The sequence below is a fragment of the Plecotus auritus genome (genome assembly GCF_963455305.1).
Source record: "Plecotus auritus genome assembly, chromosome: 2".
Classification (NCBI taxonomy): domain Eukaryota; kingdom Metazoa; phylum Chordata; class Mammalia; order Chiroptera; family Vespertilionidae; genus Plecotus; species Plecotus auritus.
Genome location: NC_137771.1, coordinates 222,441,096 through 222,464,575, shown reverse-complemented (window position 1 = coordinate 222,464,575; position 23,480 = coordinate 222,441,096). Strand labels below are relative to the sequence as shown.

The 23,480-nt window shown below is 53.1% G+C and overlaps 1 protein-coding gene across 1 annotated transcript in view; it reads left to right on the top strand.

Annotated features, from left to right (window-relative positions):
- Positions 1-4,228: 4,228 nt before the first annotated feature.
- Positions 4,229-23,480, top strand: part of UMODL1 (uromodulin like 1) — a gene marked incomplete at both ends in the record, with an annotated part of 53,304 nt that continues 34,052 nt past the window's right edge. Inside the window, 6 exons of the mRNA XM_080654726.1 lie at positions 4,229-4,304; positions 7,741-7,983; positions 12,335-12,496; positions 14,368-14,489; positions 16,518-16,704; positions 18,616-18,756. Coding sequence (XP_080510852.1) covers positions 4,229-4,304; positions 7,741-7,983; positions 12,335-12,496; positions 14,368-14,489; positions 16,518-16,704; positions 18,616-18,756 — 931 coding nt within the window. The remainder of the gene's footprint in view (positions 4,305-7,740; positions 7,984-12,334; positions 12,497-14,367; positions 14,490-16,517; positions 16,705-18,615; positions 18,757-23,480) is intronic.

Below are 23,480 nucleotides of genomic sequence, written 5' to 3'. Positions count from 1 at the left end.
CGTGATGCAGACCTGCCTCGCTCCTCGGAGGGCAGGCAGCCTTTCTCATGCCCTGTTTTATTTCCACTTGTCTGCAGGGCAAACTCCTACACAGGCACCTTGCAAGGCCAGCTCTGGCTTTGACCTTGGGAGCTTTCTCCTTCACCCAAGAGGCTCTGAGCTCATCTCTGACTGTGTCTCAGAAAACCAGCAGACTAATAGTGCTACTGCCACCAACGTCCTTGCTAGCTCCTTTCATTACAGTGTCTTAGTCAGCTGGGGCCACCATAACAAAATGCCACAGACTGTGTGACTTAAACGCAGAAAATTGTTCATAGCTCTGGAGGATGGAAGTCCAAGATCGAGGTGCCAGTACCATCAGTTTCTGGTGAGGATTCTTCTTACCTTTCATATGGCCACCTTCTTACTGAGTCCTCACATGGAAGAGAGAGCGAGAGAGTGAGAGCGAATGAGAGAGAGAGAGTGAACGAGAAAGAGTGAGAGAGAGTGAGAGAGAAAGAGGGCTCTGGTGTCTCCTCTTATAAGAGCACTAGAGGCCCGGTGCACAACATTCGTGCACTGGAGGGGGGGTCCCTCAGCTTGGCCTGCGCCCTCTCATAGTCCGGGACTCCTCAGGGGATGTCCAACTTTTAAGCCAGCAGTTGGACGTCCCCCAAGGGGTCCTTAGTGCTGCTGCGGAAGCGGGAGAGGCTCTCGCCACCGCCACTGCGCTCACCAGCCATGAGTCCAGCTTCTGGCTGAGCGGCACTCCCCCTGTGGGAGTGCACTGACCACCAGGGGCCAGTTCCTGTGTTGAGTGTCTGCCCCCTGGTGGTCATTGCGCATCATAGCAACCGGTTGTTCCACCATTCAGTCTATTTGCATATTAGGGTTTTATTATTTAGGATGGATCCTATCAGACCAGGGTCCCACCCTTATGACCTCATTTTACCTTAATAATGTCCTTACCCCTAATATAACTGCACTTGGGGTTAGGGCTTCAACCTACACATTTTGGGAGGACACAAACTTTCAGCCCATAGCGCACACACTATGTAGTGGAGACTGTTGAACTTCTGTTCATAGGACCACAGAACTCAGAGCCTGAGGTGAGAAGGCCCCCTCCCTCCAAAGGTGGAGAAAGCAGGCAGAGCTCAGCTCAGGTACCAACATTGAAAGCAGAGAACACGGTTCATGTCCATAGAGACACTGGTTCCAGGGACAAGGAGCATGCTCATCCCGTGTACTTGTGCATGTGTGTGAGCATGCTGGGTGTGTGCCTCTGCATGTACACACACACATGTGAGTGTGTGAGCATGCACATGCACGTGTAAGTGTTCAAGCATGTGTGTCTGCATGTACACACCTACACGTGAAAGTGTGAGTGTGTGAGTGTACAAGTATGTGTGAGCATCTGCCCAGCTGCGAGCACATATCAGTGTGAGAGTATGGAGGTGTGTGAGTGTGCACACATGAGTGTGAGTATGCATGAGTATGGACATGTGTGAATGTGCCTGTATTATGTATACATATGAGAGTGTGTGAGAGTGTGTCTGTGTGCATGCATGAGTGTGAGTGTGCATATGAGTGTCCTTAAATCCAGCATTGCACCATGGAGGCTGCACCTAGAGTGAACCGGGATCTTTGCTGGATGAACCTGTGGCCGAGCACACCCTGGAGGTGATAGACATAACGTACTGGAGGGACATCCCGCCAGTTATAGTGTATGGTGTTTCCTCTTCAGGGTGTTTACATGAAAAAGGCAGATGTGGAAAATCCCTACAGTCATCATGCAGAAAAATATGCCTCCAAAATAACTGGAGGAAGAGTCCCCATTGTAGATGAAATTAACACACACATCCTTCTTGTGCCTGTATGAGAGGGAGGTAGAGGGAGGACCAAGCTAGAAACAGACTGTCAATTTTGAGGGTTTTATTACATTATATGAGTTTCAATATAAAGAGAAAATATGTGTGATGACATTTAATGGAGAATTTCAAATTAGAATGAAGTGCTCTGCTGGTAAAACGTCTTGGCTTTGCTACCTTCTCTTGGAGGCTGTGGCTGGATGTTCTGTTGGTTGGCACTGTGACCAGGCAGGGAGTGGAGTGGAGTGGAGCATGAAGGACTCGGCCTTTGGGGTCGAATCTCCTACTCGCTGGCTGTGTGGCCTCTCTGACCCTCAGTTTCTTCTTCTGTGCCGTGGGGATAAGGACCTACTTCGTAGGGTCATCCTGAACATGAGAGAAAATGGTACACAGCACCAATTTCAAGTTTTAAAATGTATCATTACTCTTGATTTCACCTTTATATTTTATAGAAATGGCCATACATTATAGGAGCCAAAAGTTCTAAGAGATGATATAATAGAATGTCATCATAGAGAATCATCTCACATTTTTTAACTTTCAGATTTCCCTAAATTACAATATATTTTGTATTTTGTACAAAATATATTGTAATTGAATATTATATATCTCTTGAATATTATATTACTAGAGGCCTGATGCATGAAGATTGGTGCAAGAATAGGCCTTCCTTCCCCTGGCTGCCGGCACCCAGGACCCGGGCCTTTGCTCTGGCCGCCACCTTCAGCCTTCGCTCTGGCCCGGAGATGCCGTCCGCCTTTGTGCGCTGCCAAGAGGCCCCGAGCAGCTGGGGCGGGGCAGAACGTCTGCTTCGTCACCATGGCGACAACGCAAGCAGCCTGGCACAGCCACCGCCATCTTTGTCATGTCAATTTGCATATTTCCTCCTTATTGGCTGTGGGCACCGCCATCTTTGTCGTGAAGTGATGGTCAATTTGCATATTCCATCTTTATTAGATAGGATAGCTTTAAAATGTATTCTTTTCTTATTGAGACCTTTTTAAACCTCCATTCCAGCACTGTGAGGGTCGACGAGTCGATCCTGCTTCCCTGGTTCTCTGTAAAGGGTGCCGTCTCCCAGGAGACTTGTGCTGAGCCCCTTAACTGCACGATTATTTCTAGCTCCCTTTTTTGGTATTCTTGTCCTAGCATGTGTCATTTAGCCATTAACCATGCAAACGCAGCAGCCAGTCATCTCAGAGGTTAATCTACGGAGAACAGGAGACATAGCAACGCAGCAACGGTGATGCGGGCGCCAGGCTAGAGGCTTCCTTCTGGAAGCACTGGTTAGTGTTTCACACACAGGGGACTTAGACTTCTGCACCTTCAGCCACGATGGGGCTCTGTTGCCCTAATTGGAAGTTTTCTCAGCAGAACTAATGAGATCTTCACCTAATGTTCAAAATCGTGCCTCGGTTTTCAATACCAAGCACTGAAAAACAACCCACCAGGGGAATGAGACAGCACCCACCAGACAGTGTTTCATAGGAGATTTAAATCCGTTTCACATACAAGATCATGGCTACTGACATAAAATGGAGATCAGCCATCATTCTGTCACCCTCACCATGGTTCCTTTTATTTCTGCGGCCCTTTCGGGACTGGGCCCACTGGTATATATCACACAGAGTCGTGGTCTTTATGGGGACAGACTGTATGAGCTGCTGCTTTGACTTGGCACTGTGAAGGTTTGTTTTCCTGCTGCTAAAAGCCTTCAGGTGAGCCTGTCATTGTGTGTGGGATGTCACGTCCGGATGCTCTGTGGTAATTTACCCTCCCGTTCTCCTGCGATGCTCACTTGATGCTTTTCTCTGTTAAATCCTGACAGGTAATGAGCATCTCTGGGACCACAGCGTCCTGGCCCAGGCAGGTCCTCCGGAGCCATCACTGGGTTAAGGTGAGGGACATTTCCAGGGCTTTTGATCTGTAGCATCCACTTGTGAGAAGGATGCTTTTCTGAATCTGATGGACCACTTTGATTTGACGCTGTTGTCTCCTGCCAGTTCCCAATGATAAGCTTCAGAGAGTACTTTGTACTTGATGGAGGGAGTCAGATTCGGGTCTAAAATGTGTTTTCTGCGTAACAACGAGATGGGACGCAGCGATGCAGCCTGGTGGGTGGGTACTCGCCTTTCCTCAAAGATGCCGTCAGCCCGGAGGGAGAATGGGCTGTGACATGCAGGCGCCCCCGGGGACGCAGCCGTGGCAGTGGCAGGCGCTAACGAGAAGGCATAAGGGACTGCTCCCTGGGAGCGCATCCTCTGAAGCCATTGCCACCGTCAGCGGCACAGGGAACAGAAGGGCCCTCTCTCCAGCCCAGGGCCCAGGCCCCTTTGTGCTTCTGCGCAGGAGAGGCCCAGAGCCGCCACCACTGCCCGACCATGCTCAGGACCCTCGGGCTGGCCCTGCTGCCTCTGCTCAGCACCGTGGGCTCCAGCCAGGCCAGCGGCTTCACAGGTGAGGGGTCCCGGCGCAGTGCAGGTGATGCCGGAGGAGGGAGCTCCCTGGGGGAGGGTCTCCATGAGTACGGGCAGCAGCCCCGCTGAGGGCTGGGCAGGCGGACGCTTCTGCTTTGAGAGGGTAGCATCTGTTCTTCTCACCACACTTTCTTGCAGCCACAAAAGAGGTGGCGTGTGTGCCCCCGAATCCCCAGGGGGCCCATGGTTCAAATGCAGATTCTGAGCCGACGGTCCGGGTGGGACCCGGAACTGTGCATTCCTGCCGGTGGTGCGGGGGTGCAGGGCCACAGGCCACCCTGAGAGTGGGTGCAGATGAGGTCTCCAGGCCTTAGGTCCTCTAGTTACAGAGGAGGCGGAGGCCCAGGGTGTCAGGACCTCGCCCCAGGCCACACAGCCGGCGGAGGGCGGTTTCCACGGGGAACCCTGACAGTGGGCTCTCTGTCCAGCTGCCCCTCACCTAGGGCTCTGCCAGCCCCCCATTTCCTTAGTGGTAAGTGAGGACGGAGGTGGCCCACCGGGGAGCGAGGAGCTGAGTCGGGGCACCTGTCCAAAGCCTTTTTGCCCGGCACAGAGTCGGCTGCTCAAAAACATTGATTTCTGAAGCCCCAGATTTCAAAGAATTGAGATCAGAAACTTTTAAATCATTGTCCTCCTGAAATCAGTCTCATTCAGTTGGGAACTCAAACAGGTCCATTCTGTTCCTATAATCACTTCGGTTTTGTTCCGGTTTGAAGTTTTTGACCCGTAAGCAGGATTTTGGTTTAGCTGTGATGGTTCTTCCTCGATTTCCCCTTTGGGGTGGGTAACGCGTGAACCACGCAGCTCCGCCCAGAAGGAGCGGGGCTATCGCGGAGCCAGAGGAGACCTGGGAGTGTTGCGTGACCCCTCGTGGTACATGTGAGGACTCGGGGACAGAAGCGTGGCGATGCTCAGAGTCCCACATCTACTTGGTCGTAGGCGCTGGTGCTGCCTTTGCAGGCATCCATTCAGGTGACCCTACAACCCGGGGCACAGCTAGTGCTTTACAAATGACAAGACCGGGGCACTGGGGGTGGGGTCCGGCAGGGTGGGGGTGGGGGGGATGAAACTGGCTCCGAACCACACAGCTGGTGACTGTGGAGCTGCTGTGCATCGGGTCCTCTGACCCCAGGGCCCAGGCTCTGGAGCATGAAGAGGTCCCGCCTCTGAGACCTGAGCCCAGGACCCCCGACTCCCACGCTGATGGCTCTCGGAGGGATTTGTTGAAGGGCAGGATCTGCTAAGGGGTGTCTACTCCGGGATCTGCCGAGCAGCCGGGCTCGGAGAGGACCCGGGGGGCCTCCGGGAGAATGTAAACAACAGAACCAAACAAGTCGCTCCCAAGTGCAGTTTCACAGGAGAGGTGCGTGCGCGTGGCGTGTGTGCCAATGACCAGCTGGGACCTTGCCATGATCCGCTGGGGACCGGTGACTCTCTGGAGATAGGGACGAGGTGCCAACCACTAATGAAGCTTGGCATCTCGTCTCGGGTTAAGACGAGAAAAACAGGATCTAGGTCCACCTTGCCGAATTCTCCGTGCAGGAAGTCCTTGTCTTGTCTTGTTAGTCGATCACTTTCATGGCGGCCATTGTCCCTAGCCCCTCATCCAAGTCACCTCTAAGCTCTGGGCTAAGTGACCTTGGTCTCAGAGGCTGATTTCTCCTGCCCCACCCACCTACCAAGGGGCTTCCCATTCCCTTTCAAAGCTTACTGTCGCCCACCCTTTTGGTAGAGACGGGCAGCAGATGTCTCCACCCCCAGAGGCCCTGCCACCCCCAAAGGTGACAAGGAGGCAGCCAGTGGTTCCCGTGGCTGTGAGGTGGGCTCGCTGTGGGGTGGGGAAATGCAGCACTGCCTTCACCCCAGAGTAAGGCTGCGGGCTCTCCCACCAGCCCGGGCTGAGGGCCGGCTCAGTCCATTTCTTCCTGGGGATCACTAGCCCGCTGCCTCTCGCTGTCTGCGCACTTGGGCGCTGTTGTGAGGCAGACTATTCAGGGGTGCTGCCTGTTGCTGGGGATGAAGAGGATTTATGCCGCCATCCCTGAGTTCCTCTCCAGAAACCCAGCTTCTCCCTGAGGGTTGTACACTATCAAATTGAGCTTACCCATTGGCTGCACCGTCTCATAGAGCTTGGAGCTCAGAGGTTGAGAATCTGAAAGTGCGAAGTATATTCAGACCTTGCATTCGTCCTGCACTGAGAGCCCCATGCTGGCTGCGTGAGCTCCCCGGGGCTGCCTGGACAAACTACCACAGGCTGGGAACTGAAACAGTGGAGATTTACTCCCTCACAGTTCTAGAGGCCAGAAGTCCAAGATCAAGGTGTCAGCAGAACTGGTTCCTCCTGTTGGCTGTCGGGGAGACCCTTCCCCGCCCTCTCCCCAGCTCCTGCTGGTTGCTAGCACTCTTGGGGTTCCTTGGCTTGTAGAGTATCACCTCGATCTCTGCCTCTATCTTCATGTGGCCTTCTCCCTGTGCCCGCTCCTGCCTCTGTGTCCAAATTTCTCCTTTCCTATTGGATGGGGGCCACCCTACTACAATATAACCTCATCTTAACTATATCTGCAAAACCCCTATTCATAAATAAGGTCACATTCTGAAGTACTGGGAGTGAGGACTTCAGCATAGGAATTTTGGGTGGGTGCGGGACACAGTTCAGCTCACAACTGAAGCTCCCAGGGCAGATGGGATGCCCCAAGGCCACAGTGTCCATGACAAAGAGACGCAGGACTGGAGATGGTAGTGGTACCACAGGGTCAGAGCCTTGAGTGATCATGCTGATGAAGGGGCCATGGGCACAGAACCCAGTGTCATCCTACAGCGGGAGCTATGCCCTCATCTTTTGATGACGACAGTAACAGTCAGACTGACCTTGACCTTCGATGATTCCTCACATGTCTTGGAGATTTCTGTTTATTTATCTTCCATCTCATTCCTTAAAAGGGTGCGCTTGCTCTCTGAGCCTGGTGCGTAGACGCCTTCAGTACATAGTTATTGCGGGAATTGTTACTGAGGCACTTGTCTTGTGACGAACTGTGGCTCATGGAGATGGAGACGTGCACAAAATTCTCCTGGCTGCAGAATCACAGAGCACGAAGCTGAAAACGGGGCCTGAGCCCCAGAAGTCTGACTCCTCCGTGTCTCCCTCCTGTGCACCTGGCGCTGGGCACAGCGTGGCTCGGCGTTGGCTGCTCCGTGTTCTGTAGAGGGGGGTCTCTTAGTGGACAGGTCTCTGTTCACGCTTTATCCCTTTGAGTTTCTGCTGCTGTCCTGACTTCTCAGTAGGCAGATTCCGAGGGTACAGGAATGCAGGGATCTTGTTTCACTCGCTTCGGCAGAAGCGAGATAACCCCTCACATCGATTTGACTCTGGTGTTTGTTCTTTCTTTGGCTCCTGCATCCTCCCTGCTCCCTCATAGACAAAGGCCTGTCTTTGCTGAGCTACCAGCTTTGCAACTACAGCGTGACCCAAAATGTCCAGAAAGTGGAGGCCGTCCCGATGTCCCACGTGACCTACGCCCCCTGCGGCGGGTGGATCCCATGGAGGCGGTGCCCCAAGACCATTTACAAGACCCGGTACCTGGCCGTGGACGTCCCTGAGTCCAGGAACGTGACCGACTGCTGCCAGGGCTACGAGCAGCTGGGCCTCTACTGCGTCCTGCGTGAGTCCAGGGCTGTGGGTGGGCTGAGGGCCACTCCCCCACTTCCTTCTCCCTGGGAGTCCTGACGAGTCTTGGGATCGTTACTGTTCACATACACTAGCCCTAAACGTACTAGATCTTTCTGAAACACTGGTTCCTAACCTTGAGCGTCAGGATCATGTGGAGGGCTTGTCCAAGCACACATCGCTGGCCCACCCCTGGCTTCAGATCCAGTGGGTCAGGGTGAAGTACAAGGTCCCAGGTGGTGCTGATGCTGCTGGCCCAGGGTTCTGGTTTGAGAACCTTTGCTCAGGAGCCGTGGCTCCCAGACCTCACTGCACACCGAAGGCCCCTGGGCAGCTTTAAAAACACAGATGCCAGGTCCTGCCCTTGGAAATTGTGATGGGCTTGGCCTGGGGCGTTGGGATGTTTTTGAATTTGAGAACCAATGTTGCAGTCTCTTCTGTTGCATTCACCTTTTCTTTTTAAAAGTGGTGGTGGCTCCTTTTTTAAAATCTGAAATCCTAATTGGAACTCCAATATATGAAAGTGATGGGAGGGGTCCCCTCAGGACCCCGTAACTGCTCAGAGGCCCCAAGTCCTCCTACTTCCTCGGTGTGGTTTGGAAGATTCTTGGGGAGGTTACCAAGGTGACCGGTGGGAGTGTGCTGGGCCAGTGTCTGAGGCCAGGTGGGCTGTGCTGTGTTGGGGTTCAGGGCTCAGCCGCTCGGTGGAAAGGGAACTTTCCAGAAGACCTCTTCCAGGGGAAAGGGTGCATATGTGAGTGTGTGTGGGTAGTGGCGATTGTTACATCTGAGTCAATACCAGATCTCAAATGAGTTTCTGAGCAGTCAGAGGTACCTCTGTCCCCATCCCGTCATGGAGGGGAAGTGGGAAGGGTGTGACTTCAGTGAGTGCCAGCGGGGTCACCCTGAGTTGTGAGGGCTACCATCTCCAGGGTGCAGAAAACACCTCTCAGGCTGGTCGGAGAGGGGATCTCACTTGACCCATACCTGGGCCAGAGGCTAAGCCGTGGCCATCACACACCAGGGGCGACAGGATGTAGCCTTGTGTCCCATAGGCCTGTGGAAGGCTGCGTGGGCTTGGCACGCTGAGTCATGCTGAGCCTCCTCCCTCAGGTCCCCTAAACAACTCAGCAACCAAGGCCTTAAAACGGGAAGAGCATTGAGGACCCGTATGGTATTTCTTTCAGTCTAAGTTTAAATTTTATTTTTAAATTCAGCGTTAGGAATGCAGTGATGACTCAGACATCATTTTATTGAAATGCATCTTTTTACTATAATTACAAATATGAATACACGAGCCGTGCAGAAACTCTGGGAACAAAGATGACTCTCACAGGGACAGGGATGCCACTTTCCGCGGGACCTGCTCAGAGGGCCAGGCACAGGGGTGTCCTGACGGCTCAGGGCTGTGTCTTCAAATGAAACCATTGTCACAAACACTGCCACCACCAGTAAAAACCAGATAGGGCCGGCTGACCTCAGGGCGATGGCTTGGAGCCAGTTTTATATTCCCGTTGGCTCTCTAAAGGGGTGCTGAAGGGAGGGGCTGTCCCCTGGAGATGCCGCCTGGGTGCTGGGTAGGAGTTCCTTCCTGTGCTGACTCCTGCTCCCTCTCCTCTCCGTGTCTTCAAGGGCATAGGTGCGAAGGGGTGGCCAGTGGAGCTGCTTGCCCATGCCCTGGGGGCACCTCTCTTCCTGGGGGGCGGGGGTCCCATTGTTTGTGGAGACCTTGGGGCCCATGGAACCTTGGTCTGGAGCATCAGAATCCAGGGGAAAAAGGCAGGTGTGCCCTGTTCCATTTGTCTTCACCTGTGAAGGCCACACAGGTCAAAACCTGCTGGCTGTGGTCAGGGCTAGTGAGGTCACAGGTCCAGTGGCCTGGAGGAGGGTCCAGGATTGGCTGAGCCACACAAGCCCCACCCACCAAAGGGTGATGTTTCTGTAAGGGCTGCTGCCCTGCTGAGCGGAACAAGTCAAGTCCCAACGGAGAGGAGGCAGGGAGGGCTGATGCTCCTTCCCCACCACCTGCCTCTCATCGTTCTTCCCCTCAATAAACCAGCCACCAAGAAATGACTCTCATGGGACATCAACCCCACTTTTAAAGTGTTAGCACCTTTAATTAGGAGCTCACCAGGTGGCTGGAGGGCCGGAACATTCTAGTTAGAGAGTCCCATGGGCAGGGCTGCTCTGGGGAGTTACAGTAGGTGTGTGGCTAGAATAAGGAGAGTGGGGATATGGGGGTGGGGGGGGGACAAGATGAGCAGCTCAGGGCCAGCGCATTGGCAGCTGGAACTGCCCGTGGTGGAAGCATTTACACCACGGGCATTGGCAACACAACCTCCTCCACGCTGGCACAGCTCCTGCTCCAGGGCCTGACTGTTTGATTAGAGCTCATTCAGAGCAGCCTAGCGACAGGCTGGCTCTTTGGAAACTGAAGAGATTCAGTCTCTGTGAGGGATCCCCCGACCCAGTGGTTGCTTTGCACCGGTTGGGGCAGAGGCCAAACCCTGGATGTGGTAGCTATGGGGACAGCCTGGACATCTGGGGAGGACAGGTGGGCCTCCAGGTCCCCCTGGGCATGGGGAGACTTGTGTCTTGGCAACCCAGGGCTCTCAGCCCACAGGTCTCATCTCCAGGCAGCAGAGAGACTCAGATGAGCTTCCTCCTTTCCCCTCCCACTCGACAACCGATGCACTAAAAAGGGAAGAGCGTTATGAGAACACAGCGGCATGTCTTTCAGTCTAAATGACTTTCAATTTCTAAAAACCCAGCCTTTGGAAGGCAATGATAACGCATACATTATTTTTCAAAAATGTATCTTTGTGCCATCGTTACCAAAAAGGATGCACACGCCATGCGCAAAATCTGGGACACAGAAGAGAACACAGGGACATCACCGACAAGCCGCCCTGCTCCCCAAAGCAGAGCCACCGCGAACACTCTCTTCTATCTCCACTCAGGGCAGGCATTTCACAAAAGGGGGATCACCCTGTGTGAGGTTTTTCTGTAACATGCTTTTACCATTTGGGAATGTATTTGGGCCACGTTTCATGTCAATAAATATCGTCCTGCAGCATGATTCAGCGGCCAAATGGCATTACCTCACAGGGATGTATCAGCATGTAGCAATCTCCCACATCGCACATCTAGCTGCTTCCAAGTTTTCATTATCGCACATGATGCTGCCATGAGCGTCTAAGGGCGCAAACACCGCTACACACGCTGGGGGTGGCACCAACTGAGCATCTTAGCCGATGCTAGCCAACTGCAGCCTCGGAAACCCTCCCCTCACCACGGGCCCATCATCGTGGTAGAAGGACCCCACCGCACCCAGAGACTACCCCAAACTCGCCGTCCCCCAGGTTGAGACCAGGGCCCCTTTGGGGAAGGAGTTCGCTTGGGAAGGAGGCGGGAGTGGGAATGATATTCCAGAAGGATCACATTTCTGAGCCCAGGAGGCCTCAGTGCTGCCGCTCAGACAGAAACCTCTGTGGGTCGCCCCCTAGCACCGTGGCTAGCCTTGGGTTGCCAGGCGCGGAGCGGTCCTGTTTCGTTGTCCGTAATGAGATGGTGGAAAGGGAAGCGGATTTCTGACTTTCCACCAAGTTGGAATGGTTGACTGTTCTCTTGGGCTCTCAGTGAGCGCCTGCCCTGTGGGGAGGGAGGAAGGGAGTCCCCACAGCGATCAGGTCAAGATGAACGTGAACTGGAAAGCATGTCTGTTGTGATTGACAGCCATTTTTGGTTGCTGATTTTTCTTGGTGGCCTGTACTTTCCTTTCATTAAGTAGACCTTTTAGTGTAGAATAGTTTAGATTGACAGACAGGTTGCAAAGGTGGCAGAGTTCTCCGTACCCTTCAACAGAGTCCCCTTGTGTTAGTGTCTTGTGTCACCATCGTATACGCATCCCCACGAAGCAATCCACGGTGGTGCATTGCTGTTCATTCGACTGAACACTTTCTGTCCTCCTCATGTCATTTTTCTGTCTCAGGAGCCACCTCACATTTAGTCTCAGGTCTCCCTAACTGTAAGGCGTTGGCTTTTAGGATGGGGACAAAGCAATCCTTGGTTTTGGGCCCCACAGGGACGCTGGAACTTCTGTCCCAGTGGCTCTCTGGGTGGCACCACTTGCCCATTTTTTATGTCCCCAAAGCCAGTCCCTGTGTGGCGGTTTCTCCAGGACTTTAGACATCAGAATGGCGCTGCCCAGGCCTTGGCCATCGCCCTTGAGCGGCTGCACTGTGCTCTCCACGGTCCGAGCGTCAGGAGGCACCCGGAGGTGTTGCCTGAGCGGCTCACCTGGTTTCTATTGCTGACGTCATTAACTGCTAATTACTCTCCCTCAGCCCTGAATCGGTCCGGGGAGTTTGCATCAAGACCCGGCGTCTGCCCGAAGGAGGGGCAGGAAGCATCCACCTTGCCGTGTACCCTGGACGCCGACTGCCCTGGACTTCAGAAATGCTGTTCCTTTTTGTGGGGCCACAGCTGTGTGGCTCCTGCACCCCAAGGTAGGACTGAGACCTGCAGCAAAGCAGGTGCCCAGTGAGGCAGCTGCCCATGGGCTGGGGCCTGGTCCTGATCTGGTGAAGGTCGGGGGAGGGGAGGGTGATTTCCAGGAACCTCAGCCAAGGTCACGATATCATGGGGAGTCCACAGCTGTGTGTGGGCACAGCCCACTCCCACTCAGTGCAACGTCTCTGCAATGTTTCTGACCACCGACACCTCAGGGGGTGGGGGTGGGGAGTGCTCACAGGCCTTCCTGGCAGAGCAGTCACCCAAGTTTCCCCAGTTGCCTGGGGCACCCCAGAGTCCCGTGGCTGGTGGCACTTATTGGAAGCTGACCTGTCTGGTAGCTGCTCCTGAAACGCCACAGGGGCCCGAAATCCTGCGCATAGCACCTGCCTGGCAAGCCTGTGGCCCAGCCCTCAGGGCATGCCTATCTGGTCTGGAAGGTTCTGGTCTTGACCTTGACCTTGGAGAATGGGTTGGTCAAGGTTCAGAGCTAAGGATAAATATATCATATTCATTGCCCTGGCTGGGTGGTTCAGTTGGTTGGAATGTTGTCCTATCACCAAAAGGTTGCAGGTTTGATTCCATAACCTAGGTATGTGCTGGGCAAGGTGCATACCCCGGTTATGGGTTTGATCCCCAGTTGGGGCGCATATGGGAGGTAACTGGTTGACGTTTCTTTCTCACATCGATGTTTCTCTCTCTCTCTCTCAAAATCAGTAAAAAATAATACATATCTTCTGGTGAGGATTGAAAAAGAAAATATCATATACATTATATGTTACTAGAAGCCCGATGCACGAAGATTCGTGCTAGAATGGACTTTCCTTTCCCTGGCTGCTGGCACCGCCTTTCCACTCCAGCCCAGCCCCTTTCCGCTCAGGCTCCGGAGCCGCCTCTTTCTGCTCTGGCCCCGCCTTCCCACGCTGCCCAGAGGCCCTGAGAGACTGGGGGTGGGGCAGAACGCCTGTGTCATCGCCATGGCGACGACGCAAGTGTTCCGCCCCCGTCACTCAGCACCTGTGTATGCAAATTGACCACCTTCTTTGTTGGGTTAATTTGCATATATCTCCTGATTGGCTGGTGGCATAGTGGAGGTACAGTCAATTTACATGTTTGTCTATTATTAGGTAAGATAATATAGTCTAGTATTAGTATAGTATAAATAATGTAAAGTATTATATATCACATATATTAATTATGCTATTTTACTATACACTCAGTGTATATATGTGTGTGTATATATATATGTAATATATATATATATTACATATATATTACACACACATATATATATATATATATATTACATGTGTGTATATATATATATATATATATATATATATATATATATATTTTAGAGGCCCGGTGCATGAATTCGTGCATGGGTGGGGTCTGGCCAGCCTGGCCAGGGGGAGGGGACATGGGTGGTTGGCCGGCCTGCCTGCTGGTCGAACTCCTGGTGGAGGGGACAATTTGCATATTAGCCTTTTATTATATAGGATATACACTGAGTGGCCAGATTATTATGTGTTCAGAGATCATAATAATCTGGCCACTCAGTGTATATCACAGTCTACATATCCTATAAAATACGTATTACACACATTATTATCTAGTATACATTATCTCCAAAAATATAGTATTAGTATATATAAGATTACAAATATTATAATGTAAGAGAAGTGTGGGACAGGAGGTGGGGGAGGTGTCCCATGCCGGCCGTGTGGCAGCCCCCCTCATGCAGGAGGGTGAATGCAGACGGGCCAGCTCCTGCCTTCCAGGCCTCCTGTCCCCCTTCTCAGCCCAGGGCCTCTGGGGGCCACACCTGGTCCTGGGCCCGTAGCTCATCAGCCTGTGCCCCTTGCAGCTCCAGAGGGGACTTCGGTGCATTCCTGGTACAACGTGACCGTCCTGGTGAAAATGGACTTCAGGGAACTCCAGCAGGTGGATGCCAAGCTCCTGGATCACATGCGGCTGCTGCACTCCATGGTGCGTGAGGGCCGGGCGAGCCTGCAGGCCGCCCTGCTGGCGCCCGTGCAAACCAGGGGTTGGGGAGGGGTTCCACGAGTGAACTTAGAATGTCCGACTCTGAAGCAGATGTAAACTCCTAATTTAAAAACAAAGTTTCAAAGAGATGTGATTTATGTGTAACCAAGTGCACACACAAGAGTGTGCAGTTTGAAGTTTGACACACACGGCGTTAAGCCGTACACCATCGTGGGGTAGAACACGGAACCCCTAATCTTCTAACGGGCTGTTGCTTAAGCCAAAGGGTGCCCAGTATAGATGGCCTGGGCCCCAGAGCTGGGCCCTCACTGGCCTCCCCCTCGATCCCCAGCGTGCTGGAAAGTGCTGGATGGGGACCTTTACCCGACACTATCGCTGTTCGGGGCTGGATGGCTCTCTGTGGTGGGGGCTGCCTGTCATGGGATTGCACAGCATGCCTGGCTTCTTTGCACAAGCACCCAGACGCATGCCTAGCTGTGACAGCCACACATGTCTCTGAACAAGGCCACATGTCCCCTGAGGGGCAACTGTTCCCGCTGCAGACACGGCTCACACTTGCTGACACTGCAGAGCCTTCCAGCCAGGATGACTTCACCCGGCGGTGGCCAGGGCATTGCCCATCCTCACGGATGGAGGTCTCTCCAGGGTGTGGTCTGCACCCAGGGCCGCATGGGCCCGTGTCCCCTGGAGTGAGCCCAGGCTCAGAAGGTCCCACACTTGGTTTAATGCTCTGGCGTTGCCTCTTGAAAAGCTTCATATGTTTTGAGTAAGGCCCCCAGTTTTGCTTCTGCACTGGGCCCCACACACTCTGTGGTTGGTTCTGCTTGACTTTCAGATCCCACAGCTGTGTCCCATGGGTGATGGGGAGGGGGTAGGCCCGGACTTGGATCCCTTCCACGCAGAACAGATTTCACACACACTCACCTTGCTCTGGGCTGTCCAGTAAAGCGACTTGAGAGGCATTGCAAGAGGGCACAGTCCCCTGGATGCTTCTTACCCGCCCCAGCTGCAGGAGAAGATGGCCCAGCTAAATAGCCAGTGAGAGCATGGCTCAGGAGCCAGACGGCCTGGGTTCAAATCCAGTGCTGCCACTCATCAGCTGCGTGGCCTTGGGCAAGTTACTTAACCTCTCTGTGTCTTAGATACCATTTCCTTTAACTAGAAATAGTCATAATCCTGTCAGAGACAGTGGCTGTGAGGGTTAAACAGTGCATGGAAAGAGCTTACAGAGATAGCAGGCTGGAGCAAAAAGAATTCAGATGAAATGAGAAAAGGGGCCACGAAAGCTGAAGAAGTCAGATGTGCAACATGAAGCTTGACGTCCAGTTCCCTAATTCCTGATACAGCCCTCTGTCATGAGCTGTGAGGATGGGGACCGCAGGGCCCGGGGGCTGACCGGTGTTTTTTCCGGGGTGGCCGTGACAGAGTGCCACAGACTGGGAGCGGGGAGGGGGGGCTTGGATAACAGACACTTAGGGTCCCACAGGTCTGGAGGCTGGAGGCCTGAGATCGAGGTGTGGGCAGGGCTGCTCCTTCTGAGGCTGTGAGGGAAGGGTCCCTCCCAGGCCCCTCTGCTTGGCATGTAGGTGGCTGTCTTCTCCCTGTGTCCCCACAGCATTTCCTTCTATCAATGTCTGTCTCTGTGTCCAAATCTCTTCTTTGTGTAAGGACACCAGTCGCACTGGGCAAAGGCTCACCCGAATGACCTCATCTAATCTGGTTTCATCCACTGAGACCCTATGTCCAAATAAGGGCCCATTCTGAAGTCCTGGGGGTGGGACTTCAACATACGGATTTGGGGGGTGGGTGGCCACTCTTCAGCCCATGACAACCAGTGTTGCAGAAGTATTTATAAACTGGGGTGATGACAGAAATAAACTATCGTAGGGGTTCTCTTCTGCAGACCCGAATGGCGCACACACAATTCACGTCAATTCTCCGGGCCTCAGTCTCCCTGTCTGTCTGAGGGGGGCACTTTCCCTGGGTGACGCTCTAACTCTGGCTTCACAGGTGACCAGTGCCCTGAGGCCGATGGACGCCGCTGTCTACCACCTGCACTCGGCCTGTGGGGACACCTCGGCCACAGTGTCGCGGCTGCTGCTGGGCCTGCCACGGCCGGTGCCTGTGGCCAACGTGTCCACAGTGTTGGATGGCATCGTGAAGCGTGTCTATGAGGTGATCAACATCCAGGTGCAAGGTGTGCTTTCCCTCGATCCTCTCCTTGGGGCGGGGGGAGGAGTGGAAAAATAATCCGGCAGGTGATGGGGGGCTGACCCCTTTAGCCCATTCTGGTCCAAACCAAGTTAAACTAACCACACGCTCCCATTCCCAGGTCCCCACTTCCATCCAGGTGGGCACTGGTGAACAGACCCCAGAACATACAGGATTTCTTCCTTCAGTTTTCAGGTTCCTCTATTTCCCTTCTTGCCTCTGTCCCATCCTCGCCAAGGACATCCTTGTACCCAGAGGGTTTTGTCAGCAGAACTTGTTCCAAGTTGGTTTGGTGAAGCACACAGATGTGGACTTGTTTCTGGAAGAAATTACCTGGTCTTTCTTTTTCCTCTTCCTCTTCCTCTTCCTTTTCCTTCTCATTTTCCTCTTCCTCTTCCTTTTCCTCGTCCTCTTCCTGTTCCTTTTTCTTCTCCTCTTCCTTCTCCTTTCCCTTTTCCTTTCCTTTTCCTGTTCCCGTTCCTTTTTCTTTTCCTTTTCCTTTTCCTCTTCTCGTTTGGTCTATATCAGGGTTAGCAAACACTTGAAAAGTGCCAGGCAGTGAATACTTCGGGCTGTGGACCACATGGCCTCTGGCTCCGCGCTCAGCAGTCGTGTGACGTGGAAGGAACGTGGTAGGGTGTGAGCGAGCCCACGGCGCCAGCAGCACGTCCTGTCCCAGGACAGGAGGACCTGAGTCCCCTGCTCCCCTGGGAGGGTGGCTGCTCCTGTGGGGAAGCTCCTCCTAGGACAGTGAAGGTCACACAGGCTCTGGGTCTTTAATTCCCTGAAAATCCACACGTGCTTGAGGACCAAGCCCACTCGTGCCAATAAGAGAAGTGCCTGTTGGCCTGTGAAGGCCCCCAGCTGGAGACCAGGCCAGTGGTCGGCAAACTCTTTAGTCAACAGAGCCAAATATCAACCGGACAACGATTGAAATTTCTTTGGAGAGCCAATTTTTTTAAACTTAAACTTCTTCTAACACTACTTCTTCAAAATAGACTCGCCCAGGCCGTGGTATTTTGTGTAAGAGCCACACTCAAGGGGCCAAAGAGCCGCATGTGGCTCATGAGCCGCAGTTTGCTGACCACTGCTGTACGTGAACAGGGCGGGTTAGCACTGGAGGGAGGGAGCAAGGGCACGCCACAGGCTTGGGGCAGGAGCGGGCAGGTGGGAGAATCTGTTATGGGATGTGGGCTTTGAGTGGGTGGTTTTTTGTTTGGGGGCGGGGGGAACTTTGATCCAGGGCTTTGTTCTAGATTGGGTGCTGTCAGAGTGTGGGGTTCTATGACTGGGTATCTCAACAAGAGGAGCAAATTTGCCTGAAGATAAGCTATAATTAGTAAAAACGAAGAGCCACTCCTTCTGCCCAAGGGGTGTGTGTGACATTGTGTGGGTGACATGGTGGTCTTTTTTTGCCTGGCTTTGGTAAAGTCGTGCGGTGGCCTGGTTCTGTCTCACTTCATCCTGGCCGGGGAGTAGCCGTGTGTGTTCTGAGACGGTTTCTGTCGGTAGGAGAGGGAAGGACCCAGCTGTGAGTGACAGGCCACCTCTGAATGCCAGGGGCTGCTCTGCTCCCTTTCTCAGTCCAGAAAGGCGCCCATCCACCACACCAGGCCACGGGTAGGATGCTTGGACCCATCATTTCGTGACCCTTAGACTCCATACAGCCCCAGAGCGATTGGCTCAGGCATCCGCAGCCGCCCAAGCACGTGTGACGGCTGCAGGTGAGCGCGGCACGTGTCCTGAGACGTAAGCCAGCTGCTCTGCAGGCTTTCTGAGTCAGGGCTTCTGCCCCGGGCCCACTGCCCCATCCACTTCCTCAGCTCAGAGGACACACACTTGGAGGCCGGTGAGAAGGACCAGGTGGTGGCCACTCACCTGCTCTTCTTTTCAATAGATGTGAATGAATGTTTGCATGAGGAACTCAATGCCTGCTCTGCAAGGGAACTGTGTTTAAACACGGAGGGCTCATACCAGTGTGTCCGCCACCCAGAGGCGCCGGTCTCGTCTCCCCAGAAGCTGGACGGCACGTGTGAAGGTAAGATGTCACAGGACTTGGCTAAGGAACCCTTTTCGTCTAGATCCATGGTCGGCAAACTGCGGCTCGCGAGCCACATGCGGCTCTTTGGCCCCTTGAGTGTGGCTCTTCCACAAAATACCATGGCCTGAGCGAGTCTATTTTGAAGAAGTGGCGTTAGAAGCAGTTTAAGTTTTAAAAATTTGGCTCTCAAAAGAAATTTCAATCGTTGTACTGTTGATATTTGGCTCTGTTGACTAATGAGTTTGCCGACCACTGGTCTAGATGGACCGTGGACCACAGAGATCCTCTCTTCTTGCAAAGGTGAACGGCTGGCTCATGGGCAGAGAACAGTCACCTGGTTCTGTAGATTGTTCTGGCTCTCATACCCGGCTATTCTCACCTTCTTTCTCCAATTGAACCAATCTGCGCGAGATGCTGGTAATTGAAACACGTATGAGTAGATCATCATTTCTGCTCTCGGGAAACTCAGTGGCGAGCATGCCAGATGCTTGGCGGTCATGATGCAGATGAGTAGGATGCCTGTGTAATTTATTGTTTAAATCAGGACACTGAGAGGGAAGGGGCCTGACTAATACGTACACTGGGCCCAGGAATAACCTGGACCAGCCCTGGGATTACTGATGAATTAGATGTAAAAGAGCAAGAGAGAAATGAAGCAGCATGCAGATGTGTTGGCCGAACAGTGTAATAGATGACGATTCCTGGATGAGTTGGGGGAAGACCAGGGTTATAATTACTATTTTTAACAATAGTTGTTTAAATTGAGAAGGGGTTGAAATTGAGTGGAGAGGCCAGGATGCTGACTGAGCTGCATATTGGGTGCTGGAGCTCAGAGGGGGCTGAGCTGCATACGGGAATCTGGGGTCATCGGCGTCCAGGTAGCATTTCACTATGGGCATGGTTGGGGGTCTGGGAAGGGGGCCTGGTGCCTGGGGCTGAGGAACCCAGCTATTTAGAAGTCAGTACAGGAGGAGGGGCTTGCAAAGGGATAGAGTGAGATGGGAAGAACAGTAGGAAAGATAGTCTCAGGCGTGTTTACAAGGAGGAGGTGCAGAGACCCAGCAGAGCCTGGAGGAAGAGCAGACTCCAAGGAGGGTCTTTCTGGAAGACGGGTGATGCCAGAGCAGGTTCGTGTGCTGATGGGAGAGACCCTGGCCGATTCTTGCAGCTCTGGCGCCCAGTCAAGCTTTCTCTCTTCTGGGAAGCTGCTCTTGGACGTCTCCCCTCCCCGCCCCCCCGGGCTTCCCCAGCTGGGATGACGGTCACCTGCAGCTGCTCTGGTGGCCAGCGTGTGGTCAGGAGAAGCTTAGTGGCCACAGCCTGTAGGGCTGTCTGCAGGTGAGTGAGGCTGCAGGTGCAGCTGGATGGTGACCAGAGAAGCTCAGCTTGCATGGCTGGACAGGAAGGGGCAGTAAGTGAGCATTCATTCATTCACTCACAGGACACATTTTAATGAGTTCCTGTAACGCACCAGATACTGTGCCTGCTATGCTCGGTGAAGAACAGACTACGGGAGTCATGGCAGACCACAAACCCACTCTTTCCTTCCGTAGTGACAGAAGTTAGATTGAGTTTTGTGTGGAAATGTTAGTTGAAGAGACTAGGTTTCCCTACCTCTCTTGCAGGTAGGGTGGCCATGTGACTTGTCTTAGCCAATGAGACATGGCAGGAGTTTCCATGGGAATGAGGAAGACTGCTTAATGGTTCTAGGCCCTGCTAAGACCAGGCTGAGCACAGGATTATGATGGCTGAGGCCCCCTTGGCCATCTGAGCCACAGGGTGACCTTGATGATAAGGCTCAGATACTAGTGATGAGGAAGCAAAGACAATGAAGAGGTCTGGGCCTGAGGTACCATAGATGTTCCCTACACAAAGGGTACACCTGACAGGGGTCAAACACGGTTATGTGGGCTTTCCTATTATATGGAGCAACTTATCCCAATGCAAGTGGCTTGGGGCAAGGCAGGAAGCAGGGAGGTAAAGTGCAGGCAGCGTCCCGGAAGCAGGTGGCTGGTGGTGAGGTAGTGGGTGTGGCGGGGAGGTGTGTCTGCTAGACAAACACCAGGCCTCCCAGGACAGCGGGGCGCAAACCACAGACTGGGCGTTAGTGGGAGAGGAGATTGCAGGATGGGACTTGATGGACTTGGTACCTCTCTCAGAGTTCAGCCTAGAGCAGATACTGCTTATTCAATTTGGCCACTAAAACTTTCTCCTGTTATTGCAGAATCTGATTTATTACTTTAGCAACATTCTAACAACAGCGGAAAGATAAGTCACCCCCCGTCTCAACGCGCCAGCAAACAGTTTTCTTTTTCCCTGTTCTCTTCCAGGTTTTCTACCCTATTTAAATCCTGCTATGCGTGCAGTTTTGTATTCTGCTTTCTTCACTCACCAGGATGTCTTGTAAAGGCTTCCAACACGCAACCTGGTCTTCATCATCCTAATTTTGATGGTTGAGCAATAATGATGGCGTATAGCAGTGATATCATGTCTTAGCTATCTGCCTCATGGGGGGCATTAAGGTGGCTTCCAACATTCTTCTATAGAAACGAGAACTTTCATTAGCAGTGTGAAGTGGTTATGGAGAATACTGTTATACTCACGTTTGGATCACTTAATTTAATTCGCATGTCCTATCTCCTTTAAAAGAATGTAACAGTGAGGACCCTCCCTTTGTTCATAGTAACACAGTCAAGAGCTGCTTAGCACGTAAGTCACCCGGGCTCTGTAAGAAGCACCTTTACAGCATCACCTTATTTAACCCTTAGAACAACCCTGCCAGGCAACTGCCCCACAGTGCATCCCCCAGCGGCTGTCCTCGTCACAGCCTTGTGCCCCCCGGTGGCCGTGCCCTTTCCCTCCTCCCATTCATGTGGAGGATTGGGAGCTGACCAGGGTTCTAGGGCTCTGGACTGTTTCCTTAGGTGACCCAGAACTCAGCGGGATAATGAGTGCAGGGTCCTTGCTGACTCTTCCCGCTTTGCCATGGAGGGGTGAGGGTGGAAGCTGCGGGATGATGCTGGGAGGGGCTGGTTCCCAGCCCCACTTGAGGATCTGGAGGGTCAGTCTTCATCACTGGAATGTTCTATCTACTTCCTCCAGGATGAAGCTCCATGGGGCAGGTCTCCTGATTGATGCCAGTGAGTCCTGTACTTGGCAAATAGCAGACACTCAACACACCTCTCTATATAAAAGCCTAAGCGACCATTATGACTGGATGACCGGATGACCGGCCAGTAGCTATGACGTGCACTGACCACCAGGGGCAGATGCTCAACGCAGGAGTTGCCCCCTGGTAGTCAGTGCACTCCCACAACCAACCTCCCACAGCCAGCCAACCTCCCGTGGTCCCTTCCCTTGGCTGGCCGGCCCCGATTAGCTCTGATTGGCCCCCATTAGGACTGGGCGAGACAGCCCTGATTGGCTGGGAGGGACCCCATCTGTGCACGAATTCATGCACCGGGCCTCTAGTATTATCAATGAATGAAGAGGGAGGTTTGAATGATGGCTGTTCCTAGGATCTCTGAGTGTTGAGTGGTGAACATACCAGTCCACCTGTAGCAACAGGGCACTCCTCCACTATGTGGGTCTAATTAAAACTGTGCGTGCCCTCCACGCGCAACTGGGCCCACAAAGCTTTGCACAGACTCCCCTGTAGACCATCCTTGGATCTACACTGTGGCCTCTGTGGGGAGAATCCTGTCCATCACTGAGAATAGAAGACTGGAATCAGTTACTGAAAGTACTGTGGTCAGTAATCTGAAAAAGACATTAGACTCTATTTATAGTTAGGGATGTTGCCAGCCAGACTTTGCCATGCTGCCCGGATACTGCGTTACAAGGTTCCGTCCAGATAAAGCGCTGTCCCACAGGTAAAGGGAAAGCTGCCCCATCTGGCTTCACTCCCCACCGGGCAGAAAAGGCGAACCCAGTGTTGCCAGCTCCGAAACAGAGTGAATTCCAATGGCATATTGCTAAGGGAAGCAGCACATGGTTTAAATTTAGAAGCTAATATAAATGAGCAATCTGCTGGAATGGTTCAGAGGTACAAACCCGTGGAAAATACAGCACAAATTTCACATGCTTTTCTTGTGAAATTAGTCATTCGATTAATGACACACGGGGCAGCTGGATTCTTGCACAAAACAGAGACCGTAGGAAATGTTGCCTGGTTGGCATGTGACGTTCCAGGGACACGCTCTGCTTTTTGGACGGGGAGGAACTGTTCTAGGACCCTCCTAACTCTGTCTGCCATGGTCCCTTTCTCCACTGGAACCCAATACCTGGTCAACACCCTAAAAAACGCGTGCTTGACCAGGGCAGGGCTGCCCACTCCAGAGGCAGGCTGTTCACCAAGCCAAGACCCCTCGTCCCTAACTGAATGCGCAGGCTCTTGGCTAGCATCCTCAGCATTTCTACCTTTACGAAAGGTCAGGTCTCAGGATGACAGGCCCCAGGGAAAAGAGGAGCAGCCTGACCTGGGGTACCCTGGGAAAGGCAGCATTCCCAGCAGGCAGGCTCCTTCCTGCTTCCCCCGAGGCGGGTCAGGGCTGCCCCAAAGCAACAAGGCCCAGACCCAGGGACACAGGGAATCTAATGCGCTCACCGAGATAAAGGCCAAGTTCCCAAATGAAGGTCAGGGAGGCACATGGCAGCAGGGTTGCACAGACTCAGGGGTTGGGTGTTATTTTCAAGGGCCTCATTATATGAGGGTCGTCAAA